The sequence below is a fragment of the Molossus molossus genome, unplaced genomic scaffold, assembly GCF_014108415.1.
Source record: "Molossus molossus isolate mMolMol1 unplaced genomic scaffold, mMolMol1.p scaffold_m16_p_18, whole genome shotgun sequence".
NCBI lineage: Eukaryota > Metazoa > Chordata > Mammalia > Chiroptera > Molossidae > Molossus > Molossus molossus.
Genome location: NW_023425353.1, coordinates 25,392,498 through 25,418,458, shown reverse-complemented (window position 1 = coordinate 25,418,458; position 25,961 = coordinate 25,392,498). Strand labels below are relative to the sequence as shown.

General features: G+C 46.0%; 1 protein-coding gene and 3 non-coding genes across 4 annotated transcripts in view; 1 reads left to right on the top strand and 3 right to left on the bottom strand.

Annotated features, from left to right (window-relative positions):
* The window catches only part of IRAK2 (interleukin 1 receptor associated kinase 2), a 71,284-nt gene extending 49,933 nt beyond the window's left edge, over positions 1 to 21,351 (bottom strand). Inside the window, exons 1-2 of the mRNA XM_036267227.1 lie at positions 21,240 to 21,351; positions 5,306 to 5,488 (exon numbers count right to left, since the gene is read on the bottom strand). Of these exons, the coding sequence (XP_036123120.1) occupies positions 5,306 to 5,488; positions 21,240 to 21,333 (277 nt within the window). The 5' untranslated portion in view covers positions 21,334 to 21,351. The remainder of the gene's footprint in view (positions 1 to 5,305; positions 5,489 to 21,239) is intronic.
* Positions 4,772 to 4,912, bottom strand: LOC118633676. Its single transcript, XR_004960224.1, has one exon. It is a non-coding gene; the product is annotated as a U4 spliceosomal RNA (small nuclear RNA).
* LOC118633712 lies at positions 18,457 to 18,563 on the bottom strand. Its single transcript, XR_004960252.1, has one exon. It is a non-coding gene; the product is annotated as a U6 spliceosomal RNA (small nuclear RNA).
* Positions 21,352 to 24,010: 2,659 nt separating the features above from the next.
* Positions 24,011 to 24,117, top strand: LOC118633694. The gene has a single exon (XR_004960238.1). It is a non-coding gene; the product is annotated as a U6 spliceosomal RNA (small nuclear RNA).
* Positions 24,118 to 25,961: the final 1,844 nt, after the last annotated feature.

Below are 25,961 nucleotides of genomic sequence, written 5' to 3'. Positions count from 1 at the left end.
GTTACTCTTCTTAAAGCAAAGCAGAAAAGTTGGTAAAACCATTATCACCTGTGACACTCGGAAGGCAGTCCCTATTCTGAGAACAGTTGTAACTAAGGGGAGAAGTTGAAAATGTTCCGAATGTTGCTGTATGTGCTTTCTTTTTCAGGAACCTTCAACAAAAGAGAGATGAACTCCCATGGAACAAGACCATGCAGGAGCAGATTTGAAAAGGAAGACCCTCTCAGCCTGTAGTTGACAATCCGAGTTGACCAAGAAGCCCCATTTTAGGGGCTCTGAAGAAACAGCCTCAGCAGGAGATAAGACCATGGCCCTAACCCTTCTAATCACCATTCACCTTTCTCAGTTCCACCAATGAACCTCTTCTCTGCCGGACAGAGAGCCCAGAGGCAAAATCCAATGAACAGTGCTTCCTGCCCATCCAAGGTATTGTTTTGAGTGGCCTTAGGGAGGCTGCAAGTCAGCACATCCAATTAGGAGCAGAGGCAGGCAGGCCCAGTGCACAGGCCACTATATGAAAGACCAAACATTCCAGGGCTAAGAGCTAAAATATGTCTAGGCTGAATCAGAACTGATTAGAAGCCAAAAGTACAGAAGCTTCTAGTTTTTTAAGAGAATTGTATTGCCAGAGAAACCACAGGCCTCATGTGACAAAAGCTTGTAATTATTTGACCTCTACAGCTCCCTCAGGCTCTCAAACCCACAGCAGCAGGAAGCGGGCTGTGGAAGTCCTGTAGCCCTCCAAAAGGGCAGAGGCCACAGAGAACAATGAACAGGAGAGCTCCCGGAACTGCCCACCCCTTCCTCTAACCCCCCAAGACAGAGCCAGAAGTTAGAGACCAGGTATTCAAGCAGTGGGCCCCACCCTAGAGTTTCTGAATCAGAGGTGAGGTGAGGCCCAGGAATTTGCATCCCTAACAAGTTCCCTGGTGCTGCGGATGACTACAAATCTGGGAAACACTTTGAGAATCTCTGGCTTCCTGAGCACAAGGGGCTGCCAATGGACTGAGCAAAAAGGACTTATTCCCCCTCCTAGCAGAAGGGACCTTGACAATTCCTGTCAGCCAGCATTGTCAACTACTTTAACAAGTACCATGGCATATTTTTCATTTCCAAGAGAGTTTTAATGGCCTTCCTGTTCAAATTCCACCACTGACAGAGAAGACTACACATCACCCACAGATCGTGGTCCTTGAGCTAAAGGACCTGATTAAGACACCAGGCCTGTCTCCCCTGGGGGAAAGATGAGCATGTTTTCTGTGTGGGAAGGCAGACGTATATGGATATTTGGGAGGCCCGAAGGGACTATTTATTCCCTCCTCTTCTAGAGTAATAGAAATTTTAGTTGTGCACATAACCTCCCAGCTAAAGATTACATATCCCAGCCTCCCTTGCAACTAGGTGTGATCATGTGACTAGTCCTGGCCAATGACTTGTGAAGGGGAGTTAGGTGTGCAGCTTCCCAGACACACTCTTCTTGCTGCTTGGAATGTGCACCTGGGGGCACAGTCCAAGATGGTAGAGCAATGGAGAAGCAAGAACCTGGTTCTCCACACCACTGAGCGGCCCTAGTGAGGCAGGTTAGTAAGAAGCTAGGAAAATTCCTTGGCAAGTGGAATGGGGAAACTGTGACGGATGACTGAACAAACTGGCGAGCTCTTCACAGCCTGTACAAAAGGTGACCAGGGCCAAAGCCCCGGGTGCCTAGCAGCAGGCAAAACTGGTGCTGGACCTTGTCCCCAGGTGGCCTTTCCCACATTTGCACATCGCTGGACATGCGGTTTAGACACCCAGACCTTAACTCTGGTCATGTGGTTTTTAGAGCCCCCCACTTCCTCCCTAGAGATAACATCTAGGCCTCCGGCAGGTAATGCCAGGACCAGTTACTTGATATGACAAATAAACAACCCCTGGCTCTGCTGACTAATCAGTGGAGACCACGACCCTGAAAGGACACATTTGGAAAAGCTGATGAATATTCTATTGAGATCTTTCCCTAAGACCTCCCCTAAACTCCCAGGCTTTAAAACTCTCAAGACAAAGGACACAGCATGCTCTCTCCCTCCCCAGAGCGTGCATCTCCTAAGCTCTAAGGGACCCCATGAGACTTACAGCCAGGGGAGCAACGGACCTGTCCCCACGGCCCCTTTTCTCTGACTTTCCAGTGAGCCAAAGCAGCCCCACCTTGACTCCTTTCTTATAACTTTTCTAAAGAGCCACAGCAGCCCCGTCTTGTCTCTCTCTTGTTGCTTCTTCTGTCCTAAGCCCTTCCTTGTTTCACTGTCCCCAGCGTTAATGAACATCCTCTCAAAATCACCTCAACTCAAGTTTTGCAAAATCTTTCTACACGAAGTTAGGAACCCACTATCCGCTATAGACCAGCCCGCGGCAGACCCCCTCTGGACTTGGTCTCTTTCCTGTAACACTATCAGCCCTGGGCAGCTTGGACTGTCACAGGAGAGAAAAATAAACTGTCTTATTTAAGTCACTGCAGTCGGCCCTTAAAATGCTAATCCAGGAGACTGCCAAGCAACAGCTACGAGAGTAAAAAGGGGTTGACACTGGCAAGTAGATTTGCTTGATGGAAGTAGCTGGGTAATAAGCCTTCTGTACTAATTTATTCTAATTCTTATGACATTTAATGTTTGACAGATTGAACCACAATGGCCTTGGCAAGTAAGGCCAAGATAATATCAAGGAACAGAGACCCATACACCCAGCTTCACACAGTCAGACCAGCAACCACTGACAGTACATGATTTCAAAAGACTTGATGCCTGTGTGGTCCCCAGTGGCTACCATACATCACCTTTCAGTTCAGGCCCAACCTTCAGAAGACCTCTGTTAAATATAAATAATAAGTCTCTGAAAAAGCCACTGCACACCTAGGACTATTAGTGTGTGTGACTGACAAACACTGTTTTACTCTAATCTAATTAAACCCCTTTAAGTGGTAGGCAGAAGTCAGGGGCTCAAACTGCCGGCAGCTGAGCCCGGTCACAATCTTCAACAAGTCCATGCAAAATAAGGTTTAATTAATGCTACTGTGACTGGACAGGGGGCCTAGCCCCGCGGGTCTGCCTCAGACCAGCTGGTAGTGTGTAGGTTCCTGACTTAGTGCAGGAGAAACTGCACAGCACAAGTCCAAGTGAATTTTAGAGGACGTTTATTGAACCCGGGCGGTGAAACAGGACGGGCCTGGGATACAGAAGAGGGACTAGGTGGGGAAGTGAGCCCAGGCTGGGCTGCTGGCTCACTAAGAAGTCAGAGGAGCCCTGGCCGGTTTGGCTCGACAGTTAGAGTGTCAGCCTGCGGTCCACAGAGATCTGGGTTCGGTTCCTGCTGAGGGCATGTACCTTGGCTGCAGTTTGTCTCCGGCCCTGGTTGGGTCGTGTGGGTGGCCACTCGATGTGTTCCTTTCACAGAGATGTTTCTCTCTTTCTCTTCCTCTCTCCCTCCCGCTCTATCTGAATTAAGAAAATGGAAAAATGTCCTCAGGTGAGGATAAAAAAAAAAAAGTTTTTTTTTAAAGTCAGAGGAAAGCGGGCCTTGGGGACAGGGTCAGGGGGTTTGCCCAGGATGAACGGCCACTGCCCATGGCAGCCCTGGTTGCTAGTCTCCTGGGGTCCCTTAGCGTTTAGGAGGTGCATGCCTGTGGGGGGAGAAGGAGGTGGGGGAGGCGTAGGCATGCTCCTGGGAGCGACAGTGAGGTGGATCTTGTTTTGAGGGTTTTAAAGGCTGAGTGTTCAGGGGAGATCTTAGGGGAGAATTTCAACAGGATACTTATCAGCTTTAGGCTGTTGCACCAAAATCAGATTTATTCTCAACTTCATCTGTCCTTGGATATGGTTGGCAAATGGTGCTAATTGGATTTCTGCTCTCTGTCTCCCTGATTTAGGCTATTCTCTGGTTGGGGAAGAGAAGTGCAAACCTTTTACCTTTTTTTTTGGTACGTGCCCCTAGCGGGAACAGAACCCAGGACTCTCTGGTCCACAGGCCAACACTCCAACTGCTGAGCCAAACCGGCCAGGACCAAACCACTTACTTTTAACTGCCCTTGGTTTGGAGAGGGTAGAATTTACTAGATGGCTGCAAACTGCTTGGCATCTGGATTTTCTATTGGCTGCGGACTGCTGTTTATCTGTCAGTTTCCCTATTCCACTTGCCAAGGAATTTTCCTAGCTTCTTACTATCCTGCCTCACTACAGTCAGGGACGGGAAACTGGCTTTGACCAGTTGGACTACAGAAACGTCAAATGCTTCACACACACCCTCTATATTCACCTCCAAAAAGTAACAGAAATTTATAGCACTTTATTTTTGTTGGGGTGTGGGGGGTACAGAAAGGGGAAGTGTCTTGCCTGAGAACACAGAGTGAAACCACAACCAAATTCCCAAAACAAAGAACGGCCGGGGGGGATTTGTGGATGTGAAAACAGGCTTGAATCTCTCTTCCTCAGGCAATTTTAATCAACAAGGCTAAGGGGAAGAGAAAGAGGTTTGGGGAACAAAGGGAGCCTCTCACAGCCCTGAGAGGATAGGGGCAGTTGGAAGAGGAAGGCAGGGATCTGAGTCAAGTTCTCCTCAGAAAAGAGACCTACAGGCAAAATGTCAGTGTTTCCTAGAAGGTCAAGCACTGTGATCTGGAATGTTCCCATGAGAAAAGCTAAGAATGAGAGCTCTGGATACAGACATCCTGGGTGTGACCTCCATCTCCACCCATGACCAGAAGTAACTTCTGTGGCTAACTTCTTAGTTGGATGATAAGCTCTTTCATTCAAAAAATTTTTAAATTGCCAATGCATACTGTATTTCAAGTCATCATAGCAGGGTATTGGAAAAAGTTTTCAATTAGTAATCTTCCCGCCTCAGATAAACTACATTGGTTATGATACTGCCACTGTGCAAAGCTCATTCACATTTTTTTAAATCCTTACCTGAGGACATTTGTTATTTTTATTTATTTACTTATTTTGCATTTATCTTCAGATAGAGTGGGAGGAAGAGAGGAAGAAGGAGATAGAGAGAAACTTCGAAGTGAGAGAGACACATCGACTGGTTGCCACCCACACGACCCCAACCGGGACCGGGGACAAACTGCAACCGAGGTACGTGCCCTTAGTGGGAACCGAACCCGGGACTCTCCAGTCCGCAGGCTGACGCTCTAACCTCTGAGCCAAACCAGCCAGGGCTCATTCACATTTTTTTAAAAAGATTCATAAAGGTTTTAAGGCCAGAGAGTGCACGCAGCTCCTGCTGAAACACGCTCCAGGGCCAGCCGCAGGGGACCATCTTCGTTACTCACAGTTCAGGATGATCTGGGCAGCACGGTAGAGCTCCAGGTGGCAGAGCAGGTCCAGCAGCTGCTGGACGGTGGCCTGCCGCATCCCCCACCACCACAGCAGCTCCCGGGTGATGCTCACGCCCTGCACCCGCTCCATCGACTTGATCTTCCGCAGCTGGGTCAGGTCTGTGATCACGTAGGAGGCTAGAAGGCGAGTGAGAGGATCTGCTTAGAGTTAGAAAAGCGGCCCCTCCATGAGAGGGTCAGCGTGCTGGTCGGGCTCTGTCCATAACATCTTCCCCATCCGCCCCCCACCATACTGAAATTCCACCGGCAGCTGGGGTCCACAGACAGCCCAAGTTATAATGCTGATCCCATTTAATACCCACTCGGACAAGCACATTAACACACCAACCTAAATATCAACTTTGCTGTCACACAAGACTTTGGAGAAAGACCGCTGGAGAGAGTCAGGGGCCTTGAGCTTATTTGCTCTGGGCAAGTCACTTCCCCCTGGAGCCTGTCTCCTCGGTGGGGCAACAATTTTGCCTGTCTTCCCTCTGGAATAGAAGCCTTGTGTGGGAGTTTTATGTGTTCTGTTCACTCTTAGATCCCCAGAACAGAGAATAGTGCCTGGCACAACAGAGTGGGGGGCAGGACCAGGACTAGGGTCCCGCAGGGGAGGTGCCCTGGAGGCAAAATTTAAGGAGAGGCTCATTCTTAGTGCAGACCATGCACTTGAGGCATGCTAGTAAGTCAGGACAAGTGGAATTGGAAACTGAGACAGAGAGTTAAACAGCCAAGCAGTTTACAGCTATCTAGTAAATCGAAATTAAAGTAAATGGTTAACACTTTTCCTCCCCAACCAGAGGGTAAATCATTTAAATCACACTACTCAGCCTGGCCGGTGTGGCTCAGTGGATTGAGCATCCTGCCATGGACTAAGAGATCCCGGTCTGATTCCCAGTCTGATTCCCGGTCAGGGCACATGTCAGGTTGCGGGCTTGATCCCAAGTGGGAGTCAGCAGGAGGCAGCCAATCGACGTTTCTATCTCTCTCTCTCTCCCTTTCTCTCTCTCTAAAAGAAATCAATAAAAACATATTTTAAAAGAGCTTGCTGTCCTTTACTCAGGGAAGGCTATGTATCGAGTACAGTGCCTCAAGCAGTGGAGCACTCTTTCCCATGTACTTTTCAGTATTATCAATGCAGCTAGCTTTTTTTTTAAACCTCACCCAAGGATATTTTTCTATTTATCTTCAGACAGAGTGGGAGGGAGAGAAAGAGAGAGAGCGCGAAACATCGACATGAGAGGGGCACATCGACTGGCTGCCTCTCGCATGATACTGACCAGGCCGGGGATGAACCGCAACCTAGGTACATGCCCTTGACTGGAACCAAACCCATGGCTGATTGGTCTGTGGGCCCACGCTCTACCACTCTACCGTTGAGCTAAACCGGCCAGGGCTAAAAGACATTTTTAAAAAATAAATCACCTGCCAGGCCGATTTAGCTCAGCGGTTAGAGCGATGGCCCGTGGACCAATGAGTCATGGGTTCCATGCCAGCCACGGACAGATACCTCGGTTGTGGTTTGTCCCTGGCCCTGGTGGGGTCGTGCGGGAGGCAACTAGTCAATGTGGCTCTATCACGTCAATGTTTCTCTCTGTCTCTCTCTCTCTCCCTCCCTCCCACTCTATCTGATAATAAGTAGAAAAATATCTTTGGGCCCTGGCCGGTTTGGCTCAGCGGTTAGAGCGTCGGTCTGCGGTCCTGAGAGACCCGGGTTCGGTTCCCACTAAGGGCATGTACCTCGGTTGCAGTTTGTCCCCAGCCCTGGTCGGTCGTGTGGGTGGCAGCCACTTGATGTGTCTTTCACATCGATGTTTCTCTCTCTCTGTTCCTCTCTCTCCCTCCCACTCTACCTGAACAAAAAATGGAAAAATGCCCTCGGGTGAGGATAAAAAAAAAAAAAGAAAAATATCCTTGGGTGAGGAATAAAATTAAATAAATAAATAAATATCAATCACCCTACTCAGAGAGATAACAAAATCCAATTAGTATCAACCACACCCAAGGACAGATGAAAGTCATAGAAATAAATCTCATTTTGGTACATCAGCATAAAGCTGATGAACACTCTATTGAGATCCTCCCCTAAACTCCCAGCCTTTAAAACCCTCAAGATGAAGGACCCAGCATGCTCTCCCTCTCCAGAGCACTCCTGTGTCTTTCATTTTCTCCCCTCTTCTTCCCCCCAGGGCATTACCTTTGCCTTTCTCTCTCCTAAGCTCCAGGGGCCCTTCTTTTGTTTCTATAACTTGTTTCCTGAGCCTACTCAGCCCAGCTGACTCATTTCTGTTACCTCTGTGACTTTCTAGATAAATTTTATCTTATAATTTTAGTTCCTGGCTCTGAATTCTTTCTTTGCTGAATTCAAGAACCAAGGTCCAACTTTGCCAGTAACCACTGATGCTGTTTCGCCACCAATATTGCTGGTAACACTTGGAGCATCTGAAGAGTAGGTGCCTCCTTAAGTTTTACCCTGAGCATTTCATTCTCCTCACCCCTAAGTCCCAGCTCTGGCAGGGGAAATCTAAATGAATGAATGAATGAATGAATGAGCCAACCCCCATGGCCCAGCATCCTCACAGAGCTGTTAGGAGGATCAAGAGAGCCTGTAGAGCCCTGGTCAGTTTGGCTCAGCAGTTAGATTGTCGGCCCACGGTCTGAAGGGTCTCAGGTTTGATTCCCAGTCAAGGGCATATACCTGGGTTGCAGGTTTGATTCCCTGGCCCTGGTTGGGGTCATGCAGGAGGCAACCAATCTATGTGTCTCTCTCACTTCGATGTCTCTCTCTCTCTCCCCATTCCTCCCTTCCACTCTATCTAAAAATGAATTAAAGGACTTCCGGTCAAGATGGCGGCATAGGTAAACGCAGTATTGCGTCCTCCCACAACCACATCAAAGTTACATCTAAACTACAGAACAACCATCATTCAAAGCCACCTGAAATCAAGCTGAATGGAAGTCCTACAACTACGGAATTAAAGAAGCAGCCACATCGAGACTGGTAGGAGGGGCGGAGGCGCAACGGGCTGGTCCCACACTCACGTGTAGTGGATAAAAATTAGGATACCTCAGCTGGGAAGATCCTCCCTGAGGACTGAGGGGTCCCCGTCCCACACCAGGCGCCCCGCTCAGGGTTCCAGTGCCAGGAAGAGAAGTCCCCATAACTTCTGGCTGGAAAAACCAGCGGGAACTGAGGCTCAGGGAGGCTGAGGCAGCTGGAGCCCCAGGCAGCTCCTTTTAAAGGGCCCGCACATGGATTTACTCGGACTTGTTCCCTCTAAACTCAGAGGGGAAACAGCTTGAGGGGCGCCAGAGACATGCAGGGAAGAACTGAGCTGTTTGGCATTGGAGCGAGGGCTGGAGAGGGAGCTTTCTCCTGGACAGATGTGCTGTCAGAGGCCTTTGTTCCTTTGGTGAGCCCTTCCCTGGGGCAGCAGACAGAAGCCATATCTGGGACTCCAGCAACCTGGCTCACACTGGTTGCCCCACCCTGGTGATTCCCTGAGGCCCCGCCCCACCCAACTTTTGGGCCCACCCAAGCTGTTGCCAGTTGCTTAACCATAGGATTGGCCTGTCTTGGACCCTGCTTCAGGTTTTCCTAAATTCTTTCAAACAAGCAGCATCTGGTCTCAGATAGTCCCCATATCTCTCATTAAGTAATACACAGAAGCAAACACAGGGAGGCAGCCAAAATGAGGAGACAAAGAAACAGGTCCCAGATGAAAGAACAGAACAAAACTCCAGGAAAAGAACTAAGCAAAATGGAGATAAGCAACCTAACAGATGCTAAGTTCAAAACACTGCTTATAAGGATGCTCAATGAACTTAGTGAGAACCTCAGCGAGCTTAGTGAGGGCCTCAAGAGCATAAAAAAGGATCAGTCAGAAATGAAGGATGCACAGTCAGAAATGAAGAAGGCACTAACTGAAATAAAGAATAATTTACAGGGATTCAATAGTAGAGTAGGTAAAGCCAAGAAGCAAACCATCGATTTGGAATATAAGGAAGCAAAAAACACCCAATCAGAACAACAAAAGGAAAAAAAATCCAAAAAAATGAGGATAGTGTAAGGAGCCTCTGGGACAACTTCAAGCATGCCAACATTTGCATCTTGGGGATGCCAGAAGGAAAAGAGAGAACAAGAAATTGAAAACCTATTTGAAACAATAATGGCAGAAAAATTCCCTAACTTGGTGAAGGAAACAGACATACAAGTCCAGGAAGCACAGAGAGACCCAAACAAGATGAACCCTCAAGAGGCCCACCCCAAGACACATCATCATCAAAATGCAAAAAGTTCAAGACAACGAGAGAATCTTAAAAGCAGCAAGAGAAACGCAGTTAGTTACCTACAAGGGAGCTCCCATAAGACTGTCAGTTGATTTCTCAAAAGAAACTTTGCAGGCCAGAAGGGAGTGGCAAGAAATATTCAGAGTGATGAAAAGCAAGAACCTACAACTAAGATTACTCTATCCTGCAAAGCTATCATTTAGAATTGATGGCCATATAAAGAGTTTCCCAGACAAGGAAAAACTAAAGAAGTTCATCACCACCAAATCATTTTTAATATGAAATGTTGAAGAGTCTTCTTGAAGAAAAAGATTAAAAATATGAACAAACAAAATGACAATGAATACATATCTGTCGACAATTTAATCTACAAACAAAATGAACAGGCAGAACAGAAGCATTCTCATAGATACAGAGAACATTTTGTTGGTTGCCAGATGGGAGGGGGGTTGGGGGAATGGAGGGAAAAGGTGAAGGGATTAAGAAGTACAAATTGGTTGCTAGACTGACAAACCTCAAAGGGAAGGGGGGTTGGGGGGAGGAAAGAAATAAACCAAAGAACTTATATGCATATATGCATAACCAATGGACACAGACAACAGTGTGGGGAAAGGCAGGAGTGGGGAGGAGGGGGTCAGTGGGGAAAAAATGAGGAACATCTGTCATACACTAAACAATAAAGATAAGTTTATTTTATTTTATTTTTTTTATCCTCACCTGAGGACGTTTTTCCATTTTTTGTTCAGGTAGAGTGGGAGGGAGAGAGGAACAGAGAGAGAGAGAAACATCGACATGAAAGGAACACATCGAGTGGCTGCCACCTGCACGACCGACCATGGCCGGGGACAAACTGCAACCGAGGTACGTGCCCTTAGCGGGAACCGAACCCGGGTCTCTCTGGACCGCAGGCCAATGCTCTAACCGCTGAGCCAAACTGGCCAGGGCAATAAAGATAAGTTTAAAAAAATAAATTAAAATTTTAAAAAATCTTCGAGGATTAACCAAAAAAATGAATTAATTTAAAAAAAAGAGAGCTTATGGTTCTAAAAACACTTTGCCAACTCTGAAGCACTGCACAAAATTTGCAAGGGGCTACCATTGGCAATACTAAAAATAATGCATTCATTTTTTTATTATAAATTTAATGGTTGTTCATTAAAGTAAATTTGGGAAATACGGGACAGGGGGACTAACAAAACAAGTTACATAGCATCCTATTAGGGTACTTTCCCTTCTGAACCCCTCCCCCCACACACATAGGTGTAGTTCTGTAAGACGAAAATTTTGCAGCCTGCTCTTGTTTACACCATAAGCATTTTCCCAGTGGTTACAAACTCTTCATAAATGGCCTTTTTGAAGGGTCACAAAGTAGTCTGCTGAGTTTAATAAAATAAGAAAGGTATTTTATATTTTTTAATCCTCACCCGAGGATATTTTTCCATTTATCTTCAGATAGAATGGGAGGGAAGGAGGGAGAGAAAGAGAGAGAGAGAGAGAGATCAATGTGAGAGAGACACATCGACCGGTTGCCTCCCATATAACCCAACCAGGGCCGGGGAAGAACCGCAACTGAGGTATGTGCCCTTGGCCGGAATCAAACCCGAGACTCTTTGGTCCGCAGGCCAACACTCTAACCGCTGAGCCAAATCGGCCAGGGCTATTTTATTTAACTTGAAATAAAATAATCATGCTTCAGTTTTAGGGTTTCTGAAATCACAGAGCAAGAATCTATGTGAACATCAAGTCATTCATTCATTCAACAAAATATGATTGAATCACTACCGTGCTCCAGATCCATGACAAGCTCTAGAGACCCTGTGGTGAGTAAACCAGAAGCCAATGGAGCTTTTCTGTTAGAAAAATACAAACATAACTGAAGGGAGTGAGGAAAGGAAGCAAGAGTGAAGCCCAGGGAAACATAACCAAGGGCCTGGCATGCTGGGCCAGGGGTTTGGACTTGATCCTAACAGCCACAGATACAATGCTAGACCTCAGAGCCAGGAGGGACACAATCATGTTGCACAATCCCTTCTCCTCTGAAGGAATGAGGAGGTTGTGACAGCTTCCTGCAGAGAGAAAGCCTTCAGGAAAGTGCCTGTTAGGATGGAAAGTTCCTGGAGTTGCAACGTTAGTCACTGGAAACCCCAGGCCAGATTTCAGGGCAGTAGGAAGTGATGTCAGCAGGGTCAGGGACTGCTTCCAGCAGAGAGAAAAGAGCAGAGGGAAACTATTGTTCACACCTTCCACTCTGGAGGCAGCATGATGTCATGAGAAAAGAGAAGCACAAGGCTGCCCCTGGGGCTCCAGGGTGCGAACTCAGCCATGGCCCTTAGCCTCTGGGGGTTGCATTTCCTCACAGGCAATGCAGGAGGAATAGGAATTAAACTCTAAGGTGCCTGGGCGTTCAGATACTTTAGCTTCATGAAAGTGATGTATCTTAAGGTATTGACCTAGCAGCATCTAACCACACCTTTTTTTTTTTAATCCTCACCCGAGGGAGGGAGAGAGAGAGAAACATCCATGTGAGAGAGCCACATCGATGTACAGAGATATATCAGTTGGTTGCCTCCCACACAACCCCAACCAGAGCTAGATACAGAACTGCAACCAAGGTACATGCCCTTGACTGGGATTGAACCCATGACTCTTTGGTCCATGGGCTGATGCTCTAGCTGCTGAGCCAAACAGGCCCAGGGTGTAACCACACTTTTAAAACAGGGTCCAAACAAGATAGGGATCTTGGGGGATAAGGCACTGCTGAAGGCCCTGTTACATCCACGCCTCTTTTCTCCACACACACAGGTAATAGAACATCTGGAAAATAGGAGAAAATCAAAGTCCCACTTGAAACATCTCACAAAAACACTGCTTACACTTTGCTTTTAATCACCCAGATTCTTCTATACATATAAAAATACGTGTTTAGCCTGGCCAGTGTGGCTCAGTGGTTGAGCATCGGCCCATGCACCAAGAAGTCGCCAGTTTGATTCCCAGTCAGGGCACATGCCCAGGTTGTGGGCCAGATCCCCAGTGGAGGGCAAGTTGGAGGTGGCCAATTGATATTATCTCTCATCAATGTTTCTATCTCTCTCTCCATCTCCCTTCCTCTCTCTAAGAAAAAAAGCAATAAAGAAAAAAAAAAACCTTTTTAAAAAAAGATGTGCTTAGTATTATGCTGAGAGAAATAGGACAGAAAAAGACAAGTGCCACATTATCTCACTGATATGTGGAATATAATGAACAAAATAAGCTGATGAACAATAGATCCAGAGACATGGAAACATGGAACAGACTGACAAACCTCAGAGGGAAAGGGAGTAGGGGAGAGAGATAAACCAGAGAATTTATATGCACAACCAACGGACATAGACAATAGTTTGAGGAAAGCGAGAGGGGGGTGGGAGTGGGGAGGAGTGGGTCAATGGGGGATAAACAGGGGATATCTATAATACTTTCAACAATAAAAAGATAAAATTCATAAAAATAAAATTTTAAAAATAAAAATATGTGCTTAGCTCTGGCTGGTTTGGCTCAGCAGTTACCGCATAGGCCCACAGACCAATGAGTTGCAGGCTCGATTCTGGCCAAGGGCATATACCTCGGTTGTGATTCCTTCCCGGTCCCAGTTAGAGACATGTGGGAGGCAGCCACTCAATGTGTCCCTTTCACGCTGATATTTCTCTCTCTCTCTCTCTCTTTCTCTCTCTCCCTCCCACTCTATCTGAACAAAAATGGAAAATTGTCCTCAGGTGAGGATAAAAAATAAATAAAATAAAAACAACATTAAAAAAATATATATGTACTTATGTCAGCAGGACAATACATGATAGTCTAGGCCCAGGCTTTGGATTTGGAGGCCTGGGTTCAAATCCTATCTCTGCTACTTACTTGCTGTGTGCTTGGGGAAGGCCCTTCACTCCCTGTGCCTCAGTTTCCTCATCTGCCAATGAGGATAACAACAGCACCTGCCTCAGAGGTTATTGAGAGGATTAGACCAGTTAGAAGCAGAGAAGGACTTGGAATAGTGGTTGGTACACGATAAATGACATGAACGTTAGCTGTAATTGTTAAACCATCTACATGCCCAGGTTGTGGGTTCAATCTCTGGTCAGGGCACACACAGAAGGCAACCAATTGATGTTTCTCTCTCACATCAATGTTTCTCTCTCCCTCTCTCTCTCCTTTCTCTACGCATGTTCTCAGGTGAGGATTAAAACAAACAAACAAAAGAATAATCTATATATATTTTTTAAAGGTGAAGTTTTAAGAAGACTGTTTTCCCCCAAGGGCAAAAATGGATGCAGCTGCAATAATAGGGATATGGACAGGAGGCAGCCATGTTATCTGCCAAGAACTATCAAGTCCAAAAAAACATGCATATTGTGGCTGTGTGGTTTTATTACTTTAAGGATCTTCCTACTTCTGCCCCACAGAACCATAATCAGCCCTAAGAGACCATCTTTTCTAAAATGGTTTGCAGCCTTGGCCGGGTGGCTCACTTGATTGGAGCATCATCCCATGCACCAAAAGTTTTCGAGTTCGATTCCCGGTAGGGATGTATGCAGGAGGCAACTGATCCATGTATCTCTCTCCCTCTCTCTCCCTTCCTTTCCCTCCAAAATCAATAAAAACATATCCTCAGGTGAGGATTAAAAATAAATAAATAAATAAGTTCTGGCAGGTGTGGCTCAGTTGGTTGGAACATCATCCCATGCAACAAAACACTGCCATTTCGATTCTGGGTCAGGGCACAGGCCTGGTTTGCAGGGTCAATCCCTGGTAGGGGGTGTGCAGGAAGCAGCCGATCAATGTTTACCTCTCTCACATCATTCTTTCTCTCTCTATCCCTCTCCCACTCTCTCTAAAAATCAATAAAAATTCTTTAAAAAAAAATTTCTAATTAAAATAAAAAAATGATTTGCAAAAGCCAAGACTCTTTAGAACTGGAAGGACAATCACAATCACTGGTTCTGCTAAAGAGGAAATCAGAGAATGTGGCAACTTGGCAAGGATCACCTAACTGGGGGCACAACTGGCCCCCAGTCCAGCGACCCCCGATCCAACACGGATTGCTGGCTGACTGTGGGCTCGAAGCCATCGTTGTAGGGTAAGAAGTGGACACACCCCATGCCCTCACCATTCGTACATCCTTCAGCTCATCATACATTCAAGTGGTCACTGATATCTGCCCTCGGCCAGGTACTATCCAGGCTCTGGGAATATAGGAGTGAATTGGATGGGTGAGGCCCCTGCCTTCACAGACCTTACATTTTCTGGGAAGAGGTAGACATAACCAAATAAGGAACAAGGTAATGTCAAAGCTTTTAAGTGGAATAAAAAAAATAAAAAAAAAAACGCCCTGGCCGGTTTGGCTCAGCGGTTAGAGCGTCCGCCTGTGGTCCGGAGAGGCCCGGGTTTGGTTCCCGCTAAGGGCATGTACCACGGTTGCAGTTTGTCCCCGGCCCTGGTTGGTCGTGCGGGTGGCAGCCACTCGATGTGTCCCTTTCACATCGATGTTTCCCTGTCTCTCTCTTCCTCTCTCTCCCTCCCACTCTGTCTGTACAAAAAATGGAAAAATGTCCTCAGATGAGGATTAAAAAAAAAAAAAAAACATGGTGGTGGGATAGAGAATAATAGGGCAGGGTAGGCCTCTTGAACAAGGTGATATATGAACTGAGACCTCAAGGACTATGGCCCCTCCAAAGGTGTCAGTGTCCCAAACCCCAAAACCTGTGAATATGGCATCTTACATGACAAAAAGGAATATGCAAATGAGATTAAGTTAAGGTTTTTGGGTATTTTTGTTTGTTTAAATCCTCCTGAAACAGAGAGAGACATCGATATGAAAAACATCGATTGGTTGCCTTCTGTAAGCTCCTGACTAGGGATCAAACCCACAACCCAGATATGTGCCCTCCTGACTGGGAATAGAACCAGCAACCCTTCGGTGCATAGGTTGATGCTCAACCAACCGAGCAGAGGTTTTTAAATGAGATTATCCTGGATTATCTGAGTGGGCCCCCCATTTTTATTGAATATTTCAGGGTGACATTGGCTAACAAATTATACAGATACAATGGTCCTTCTCAGAGGAAAGCAGGAGTGTCAGATTCAGGGATATGATGACAGAAGTGAGGTCAGAGAGAGATCTGACAATGCTATGCTGTTGGCTTTGAAGGAAGGGGCCACCAGCCATGAGACAGATGCAGGCAGCCTCCGGAAGTTAGTAAAGGCGAGGAAAGGGATTCTTCCCCAAAGCCTCCAGAAGGATTGCAGCCCTGCCACCCTCTTGGTTTTAGGACTTCTGACCTCCAGAATTGTAACATAATGTATCTGTGCTTATTAAGCCATTAAATGTATGGTAATTTATTAAAGCAACAAGAGAAAACTAATACAGACTAGAAAGCCAGCCATGGGGAACAAAGGTGGAAGAATGTCCCAGGCTAAGGAAACAGCAAGTGCAAAGGCCTGAGTCTGGATCAAGGAGGCCAATGTGGCTGAAGCAGGGTGAACAAGAGGGTGTGAGAGGGAAGGAGGTCAGAATCAGTGGGGTCACATTGTGTCAGATTGGGCAGGCCTGGTGAAGTTAGATTATATCCTAAACCACAATGAGAAGTCTCTTAGGACTTTGAGCAATTCTGGTGTCTCTAGGGCCTAAAAAGTTAGAGGTATTCCCCAAAAAGGATATGCAAAGGGCCAATATGCACATGAAAGATGCTCAACATATTCAGTCATTAGGGAAATACAAATCAAAACCACAATGAGCTACCACATCACACTTGCTCAGATGGCTAGAATCAAAAGACAGACAATGACAAGTGTTGGTGAAGATGTGGAGAAACTAACCCTCATAACACCCCTCGTGGGAATGTAAAATGGTGCAGTCACTTTGGAAAACAGTCTAGTAGTTCCTCAAAATGTTAAACACAGAGTAACCCTATGACTCAGTAATTTCACTCCCAAGATATCTACCCAAGGGAATGAAAACATATGTCCACACAAAAACTTGCACATGAATGTGCACAGACGCATTATTCACAATAGCCAAAAAGTGGAAAGAACCAAATGTCCATCAACTGATAACTGGATAAATAGAATGCAGTATATCCATACCATGGAATATTATTCAGTAATAAAAAGATGCCCAACCAGTGTGGCTCAGTGGTTGAGTGTCAACCCTTGCACCAAGAGGTCACCAGTTCAACTCCTGGTCAGGGTACATACCCAGGTTGTGGACCAAATCCCCAGGGGGGTATGCAGGAGGCGGCCAATTGATGTTCTCTCTCATTGATGTTTCTCTCTCTCTCTCTCCCTCTCCCATCCTCTCTCTGAAATCAATAAAGGGGGGAAAGAAAAGAAATTAAGCACTAATCATGATACAACATGATACACCTTGAAAACATGCTAAATGAAAGAAATCAGTCATGAAGAACCACATAATTTATTATTACATTGATATAAAATGTCCAGATTAGACAATGCCTAAAGCAGGGGGAAATGAGAGGGGTGTGTGTGTGTGTGTGGGGGGGGGGGTGATGGTTAAGGGGAAGGGGACAGGGTTTCTATTGGGGGTAATTAAAATGTTCTAAGATTGATTGTGGAGAGGGATGTACAACTCTCCATATACTAAATGCCACCAAACTATACACTTTGTTTTTACTATCCTCTCCCACATTGATATTTATTACATTAACATTTCTAGCAAAAACAAGTAACAAGTAAGCAAGTAACAAGAGAGAGACACACACACATCCATGTGAGAGATACACATTCAGTGCCTCCTGCAGGTCCCCCACTGGGGATTAGACCCACAACCTGGGCATGTGCTGACTGGGAATCAAACCGGTGACCTCTTGGTGCATGGGTTGATGCTCAACCACTGAGCCACACCAGCCGGGCAACAGTAAATACTTTTGTACTGAATTCTTATTTTACTTAGAACCTTAACCTAGTCTAAGACATTTTCTTTTTTTTTTTTTTTTTTTAATCCTCACCCGAGGACATTTTTTTTCCATTTTTTGCACAGATAGAGTGAGAGGGAGAGAGAGGGAGAGAGAGAGAGAGAGAGAAAGAGAGAGAAACATCGATGTGAAAGGGACACATCGAGTGGCTGCCACCCGCACGACCAACCAGGGCCGGGGACAAACTGCAACCAAGGTACATGCCCTTAGCGGGAACCGAACCCAGGTCTCTCTGGACCGCAGGTCGACGCTCTAACCGCTGAGCCAAACCGGCCAGGGCCTAAGACATTTTTGATATAACTTACAACTCTCATTTTTTGGAAACATTTTTTGGCACTTCGGTCAAGTGTTGAAGGGATTTTATTCTAAAACCTAGAGCTAGAATTTAAACTTCAGAACTCCCATCCTAGGGTAACACAATTATGAATATTCAGAAATCCAAATACCTCTTCTTTACATTATCAGCATTTCAGAGCTATGCCTGATAGGTGACATTTGAAGAAGACTAATACAGAATTAGCAGAACTTATACTCATGAAACCATCCAAACTCATCTTTAGGTTTTTTGTTTTGTTTTTTAATTGTTTATTTATTGATTGATTTTAGAGAAAGGAAAGGAGAGAGAAAGAAACATTGAAGAGAGAGAACATCGAATGGCTGCCTCCTGCATGCCCTCACTGGGGATCGGGCCCACAACCTGGGCATGTGCCCTGACCGGGAATCAAACCAGCAACCTCTCGGTGCATGAGTCGATGCTCAACCACTGAGCCACACCAGCCGGGCTCATCTTTAGGTTTTATATTTACAGTATTGTCCAGGAGAAATTAAAGATGAACTGTACACTATTTATTTTTTAATACTGAACGCTTCATGAGTTTGGGTGTCATTTTTGTGGAAGGGCCATGCTAATCTTCTCAGTTGTGTTCCAATTTTAGTATCCATGCAGCTGAAGTAAGCACCACACTGTACATCATTGTATGGTATCTGAATTATACCTCAATAAAGCTGTTTTTTAAAAAACTCATAGCCCTGACTGGTTTGGCTCAGCAGTTAGAGCATTGCCCCACAGACCAATGAGTCTCAGGTTCGATTCGGTCAAGGGCACGTACTTCGCTTGCGGTTCGTCCCTGGCCCTGCTTGTATCCCTCCCACACTAATGTTTCTCTCTCTCTCCCTCTCTCTCCCTTCCACTCTACCTGAAGATAAATAGAGAAATACCCTTGGGTGAGGTTTAAAAAACAAACTCATAAGTGTGCCTTCTAAATTAATTTCCTGGAAGCAGAAGTTGTTCTGGCATTCACAACTGAGACCAACATGGAAAAATCTAGAGGGAGTCTCTCATACAAAGTTTGTCCACTGCCCAGGAACATTTAAAGCAGTTAAATCACAGATTATCCAAGCAAAGCAACACAGTGCAGTCTAGAAAAACAGGCAACAACATCCCAGCCGGTGTGGCTCAGTGGCTGAGCATAGACCCATGTACTAAGAGGTTGCTGGTTCAATTCCTGATCAGGTCACATGTCCAGGTTGTGGGTCCGATCCCCAGTGGGGGGCATGCAGGAAGCGGCCAGTTGATGTTCTCTCTCATTGATGTTTCTATTTCTCTCTCACTCTCTCTCTCTAATATCAATAAAAATTTTTATTTTTTTTATTTTTTATTTTTATCCTCACCCGAGGATTTTTATCCTCACCCGAGGACATTTTTCCATTTTTTTGTTCAGGTAGAGTGGGGCGGGGGGCGGGAGAGACATCAACGTGAAAGGAACACATCAAGCGGTTGCCACCCGCACAACACAACCAGGGCCGGGGACAAACTGCAACCGAGGTACGCGCCTTTAGCGGGAACCGAACCCGGGTCTCTCTGGACCGCAGGCCGACGCTCTAATCGCTGAGCCAAACCGGCCAGGGCGTAAAAAAATTTTTTTTTATTTTAAAGAAAATTAGGCAGCGACAGACATTCTCAGAGTTGCCCAAACAAGTTACCACTGACTGTCTCTAGGGAGAGGAACAGGGAGGCTGAGGACCAGGAAAGGGAAAAATATTTACCTTCCTCTATCACAAGTGTATTATTTACATCATTTAACCTAGTGCATTTGTTACTTTTATCCATTAAAAATAGTTAATAAAAATACACATTGAAAATAAATCCAACTTGCTAAAGAATATTGTTTGGCAAGCAGAAATAATTATGATATATTTTAAGTGAAAAAGTAGGCTATTACAATATTCAAAATGATGTAATTTTTGAAAAATGTATACACATAAATATGTTTAGAAAACAGGCTAGAAGGCATAAAACACCTAGCACTCTGGTGGTACATGGTAATGTAAGAAGCCAATAAGTGTTAGTTACTGTGCCTGGCTGGTGTGGCTCAGTGGATGAGCGTGGAACCCATGCACCAAGAGGTCGCTGGTTGGATTCTTGGTCAGGGCACATGCCCAGGTTATGAGCCCGGTCCCCAGAGCGGGGCATGCAGGAGGCAGCCAGTTGATGGTCTCTCTCATCGATATTTCTATCTCTCTCTCCCTTCCTCTTTCTCTAAAATCAATAAAGAAAACATGTTTTAAAAAAAGAAACAACCGCCCTGGCCATTTTGGCTCAGCGGTTAGAGCGTCGGCCTGCGGTCCAGAGAGACCAGGCCACGGTTCCCACTAAGGACACGTATCTCGGTTGCAGTTTGTCCCCAGCCCTGGTTGGTCATGCAGGTAGCAACCACTCAATGTGTCCCTTTCATGTCGATGTTTCTCTCTCTCTCTCTCTCTCTCTTCCTCTCTCTCCCTCCCACTCTATCTGAACAAAAAATGGAAAAATTTCCTCCAGTGAGGATAAAGAAAAAAGAAACAACCAATGAATGCATAAATAAGTGGAACAACAAATTGATGTCTCTCTCTCTCTCTCTCTCTCTCTCTCCCCCCCTCCCTCCCTCCCTCCTTTTAAAATCAATTTTTAAACGTTTTCTCATTCCTCACAACAACCTCCAGTTTATAGATTAGGAAGCTGATGCTCAGAGAGGTTAAGCAACTCACTCAGAATCACCAGCTGGGAGGTAGTGGACCTGGAATGAGGACCACAGGCACAGCCTCCCTCCCCCTGGATATCAAGCGCTGTCAGCCAATCATCAGGCTCAAACAAACAAAACACTAAGGAGTTACAGTGTCCTGGTGGGGGACTAGACGCTGGGTTCAAATACCATTCTGCCACTTAGCGAGTAACTCTACCTCTCTAAATCCGTTTCCTCCTCTTTAAAATGGGGTAAGAGAAATATGCACTTTATGGTATGTAGGACTAAACGAGAAAATCCCTGTCAAGTGCTCACATTAGGGCCCAGCACACTGGTAATTTATTGTAACTGCTCACAGCAATTGTTACAAGCTTGACTATAAACAGCACAAACTGGTTATTACTTAGCAACGAACTGAGTGACAGCAGAAATCTTCAAAGATCACAAAACGCCTTCCAGATGATCGCACTAGAGTCCACAGAGGGGGCAGTGGCCTGCCTGCGGGCACACAGCGAGAGCCGGGTCCAGAGGGCAGCACGCAGAGCCCCCCGGATCAGTACCCACTTTTAAACAGAGGCTAGGAGGGGGCTTGGAGACCGACGCCGGGCGCGGTCGCTCGGGGGGCCCACTCACCGAAGTGCATCCAGTCCCAGTCGCTGAGCGTGTCCATGTTGCGGCACAAGTCATCCAACACCCAGGCGGGCAGCTGGTAGATGTAGCAGGACATGGCGGGGCGGCGAGCCCAGCGGAGACTACCGGGAGACTGAGCCCGACGCCGCGGGACTCGGCTTCTCTACCCGGGCCTGGCCCCTCCCACCGCCCCGCCTCCCCGGACGTGGGCGGGGCCAGCGCTGGACACCACTGCCCCTCAGTGGCGACCGGGCGCGACGCCGTCCGGCCGGCTGGACCTGAGCGGCTGTGAGACCAAAAGGAAGGAGCTGGGAGAGGCAACTTGAGGTCCGGAGTGGAGAGGAAACCGTCGGCCAGCGGGGAATTCCGTGGCAGTCCTAGGAGGCCACTTCCACTGCTTTGGTGCTGCCCCACATATAATTCATTCAGCAAATATTCTATTAATTACCTACTACACGGCAGGCACTGTTCTGGGTGTTGGAGACACATTAGTAGAGAAAACCTATCAAGTCCTTGCTTTCATGGGACGTACACTCTAGATAGGGGTGGTGGAGAGGAAACAGCAATAACTAATAAAAATACTGAATGAGTAAGTTATATAATATGTTAAAAGGTAATAAGTGCTATTGCCAAAAAGAAAAAGAAAAGTTGACTAAAGGGAATTAGGAATTCAGAGCTATCAGAGGGAGGACAAGTCAAGTTAGACTTTATCACAATAATGGCTAATTTTTATTGAGCCGTTTACTCTGTACTAGGCACTGTTCTAGGTGCTAGGGGTACCTCTGAACAAAATCCCTGGCAGGGAGGGAGACAGACAGTAAACAGTAGAAATGCAAAATAAATAAATAACAGCATTATAGTTGATAGGTAATGTTAGAGAGCAAAAGTAGAGCATGCTGAAAGTGATGGGGGTGGGGGTTACGGCATATTCATTATCTTTATTATTTTTTTATTTTTATTATTATTTTTTTATCCTCACCCGAGGACATTTTTGCAATTTTTGTACAGATACAGTGGGAGAGAGAGAGAGAGAAATATCGACGTGAAAGGGACACATCGAGTGGCTGCCACCCACACGACCGACCAGGGCCGGGGACAAACTGCAACCAAAGTACGTGCCCTTAGCGGGAACCGAACCCAGGTCTCTCCAGACCGCAGGCCAACGCTCTAACCGCTGAGCCAAACCGGCCAGGGCTCATTATCTTTAAATGTGATCAATATTATTGGAGGAATATGGTAAGAGGGACTGTGAGGCTAATTGAATTATTAAATAGGATAGGATGAGAACTTATAATGGCTAGAATTTATTATTATTTTTTTTTTAATCCTCACCCGAGGACACTTTTTCATTCTTTGTTCAGATAGAGCAGGAGGGAGAGAGAGAGAGAAACATCGATGTGAAAGGGACACATCGAGTGGCTGCCACCCGCACGACCAACCAGGGCCGGGGACAAACTGCAACCGAGGTACATGCCCTTAGTGGGAACCGAACCCGGGTCTCTCCGGACCGCAGGCCGACGCTCTAACCGCTGAGCCAAACCGGCCAGGGCTAGAATTTATTGAACAGACTTCACCTGGGTTATTTCACTTATTGCTCACAATGACTCCATGAGGTAGGTGTAGTTATTACCCCCATTCTATAGATGAGGAAACTGAGGCACAGAAAGATTAAATAACTAACCTAAACTCATACAGTGGCAGAGCTGAGATTTGAACCCTAGCAGTCTGATCACTGGCTACAAACTGTCTCTTTATTATAATAACTACCATTAAATAAATCATTTTATGTAATTCTCATAAGCCTATGCTATAGATATTATTATTCCATTTTTACACAGAAGTAAATAGGTTCCAAGAGGTGAGGCAACATCATCGAGGGCAGATAAACAACGAGAGTGCCACTTTGCACCTGTAAACATCAGCTATGGAGCATGGCTGCCAAAGAAGGAACCTGCAAGGAAAGTGCTAAGTCCTGAGGCCAAGTTCCAGTTCTGCCACCAACAGGCTTTGTGACCCTGGACAACTCATTTAACTTTTCAAGCCTTCTTTGACACATCTGTAAAATGAGGCTAATCATCCCTACATCTTAGAGTTGTGAGCCAGGGAAATGGATTAAATCAATTTAGACAGTCCATATAGAACACCTACTCCAGGGTCTTCCTTGCACAGAGAATGTACTTAAAATATGGTAGCTGCACCTTGACTGGTGTGACTCAGTTGATTGGGTGTTGTACTATGCACTGAAAGGTTGTGGTTCAATTCCCGATCAGGGCACATGCCTGAGTTTCAGGCTCTATCCCCAGCTGGGGGTGTGCAAGAAGCAGTCAATCAATGTTTCACTCTCACATCAAATGTTTCTCTCTCCCTTCCCTCCTCTTTAAAAATCAATAAAAAATCCTTTTTTAAAAATGCTAGCTGCACCCGACCAGTGTGGCCCAGTGGTTGAGCGTCGACCCATGCACCAAGAGGTCACCGGTTTGATTCCTGGTCAGGGCACATGCCCAGGTTGTGGACCCAACACCAGTTGGGGGCATGCGGGAGGCAGCCAATTGATGTTCTCTCTCATTGATGTTTCTATCTCTCTCTCCCTCTTCACTTCCTTTTTCTCTAAAAATAAAGAAAGAAAAAAAATTTTTTAAAGAAAAAAAAGCTAGCTGCATTGATAATACTGAAAAGTACATGGGGAAGAGTGCTCCACTGCTTGAGGCACTGTACTCGATACATAGCCTTCCCTGAGTAAAGGACAGCAAACTCTTTTAAAATATGTTTTTATTGTGCTTGCTTCGGCAGCACATGTACTAAAATTGGAATGATACAGAGAAGATTAGCATGGCCCCTGAACAAGGGTAACAGGCAAATTCGTGAAGCATTCCATATTTAAAAAATAAAATAACATATGTTTTTACTGATTTTTTAGAGAGAGAGGAAGGGAGCCCGATCTCCAGTGGGGGATGAGCAGCAGGCAGCCAATAGATGTTTCTTTCTCACATCGACGTTCCTCTCTCTCTAAAAAAAATCAATAAAAACATATTAAAAAAAAAAAAGGAGCACATGGATCAGTTGCCGCCTGTACACACCCCAACTGGGAATTGAACCTGAAACCCAGGCATGTACCCTGACCTGGAATAGAACACGTGAGCTTCTGGTGCACAGGATAACGCTCCAACCAACTGAGCCACACCTGCCAGGTCTTTCTCTCTTCCTTCCTCTCTAAAATCAACTTAAAAATAGTGAAATAAAAGGAGGCCGACTTTAAAAAAGAATAATAAAAAAAGAAAAAAGCACCCACCAGCCTAAGAATCCTAACAGGATATATGTCCAAGTTCAGCTCTTTATCTGTCTGGTTCTTTATTCTTGATCAAGATAAAATTTGTATTAACCTTTTTTTTGTAATCCTCACCCGAGGACACTTTCACATTTATCTTCAGATAGAGCGGGAGGGAGAGAGGGGGGAAGAGAGAGAGAGAAACATCGACAGGCCGCCACCCACATGACCCCAACCAGGCCGGGGACAAACTGCAAATGAGGTATGTACCCCTAGCGGGAACCGATCCCAGGACTCTGGTCGGTGGGCCGGTGCTCTAACCGCTGAGCAAAACCAGCCAGGGCCCCAAGGACATATTTGCATTTTTCTTCAGATAGAGGAGGAGAGGGGTGTGGGGAGAAACATCGATGTAAGAGAGACACATCAACTGATTGTCACCCACACGACCCCAACCAGGACCAAGGACAAACTACAACCAAGGTACGTGCTCTTAGCGGGAACCAAACCCAGGACTCCCTGGTCCGCGGACTGACGCTCTAACCACTGAGCAAAACCAGCCTGGGCTGTATTGAACTTTTTATAAATCATGTATCCTGATTCAACCACTTTGAAGGATTGCTATGAAGCTTAAATGAACCCCACAATGCTCAGAACAAACTGTCAAGTACTGAGCCCAGTAAAGGACTGCTTTTATGTGAATCCACCTCCTTGAAGTTCTGAGACTGCTTTTCAGGGGAAGTCCCATGTTTCAGCAGTGGTTGAAGGTGGAATTTTAGATGGAGAAGCTCCAGTGATGGTCTGACCATGACTCCGTGGGAAATCACCTACATCCCAGAGCAAAGGAGAATAAGGGCCCTCTTCCTTCCCTCCTTTTCTCTGTTTGCAGAGTCCTCCACCTGCTTCTCCTTCTCTTCTGCAAGCACAGAGCATGTGTCTTTGGCCTCTACCTTAGTGCCATGGGGCCTCTTCTGCTTGATGAGGCTTTAAGACCACAGAAGGTTCACATTCAGCCTTAGCCTGTCCGGGACAGAGAAGCCCCAGCAGCTTCTCTCTCTGCTATATCCTTGGGCTTCTGGCAAGTTTCCTTCTCGCCCCATCCTCAGGGCTTGGAATCTGAGTTCTAGGATTTTCTCCTCCAGAGAGGCTTGAGTAGTTCATGGCCTGAGCAGGCCATCTTAGGGGTACATCTTAGTCCCCAGCCTTTAGAATTAGTTCTTCAAAGTAAGGTTTTTGCTATTATTGAGTTGCCACTCACCTACCAAGTACCAGGCACTTAGCATACATCATCTAGGATCCTCACAACTACCCTACAAAGTAGATTTATCATTTCCATTTTACAGATGAGGAAACTGAGCCTCAAGTCAATTGTAACTTGGTTAAGCAAAATTGGCCAAGTGACAAGATTCAACCCAAGTCTGACACCAAAGGAAGTACTCTTTTGGCTCTGTTATATTGCCTCA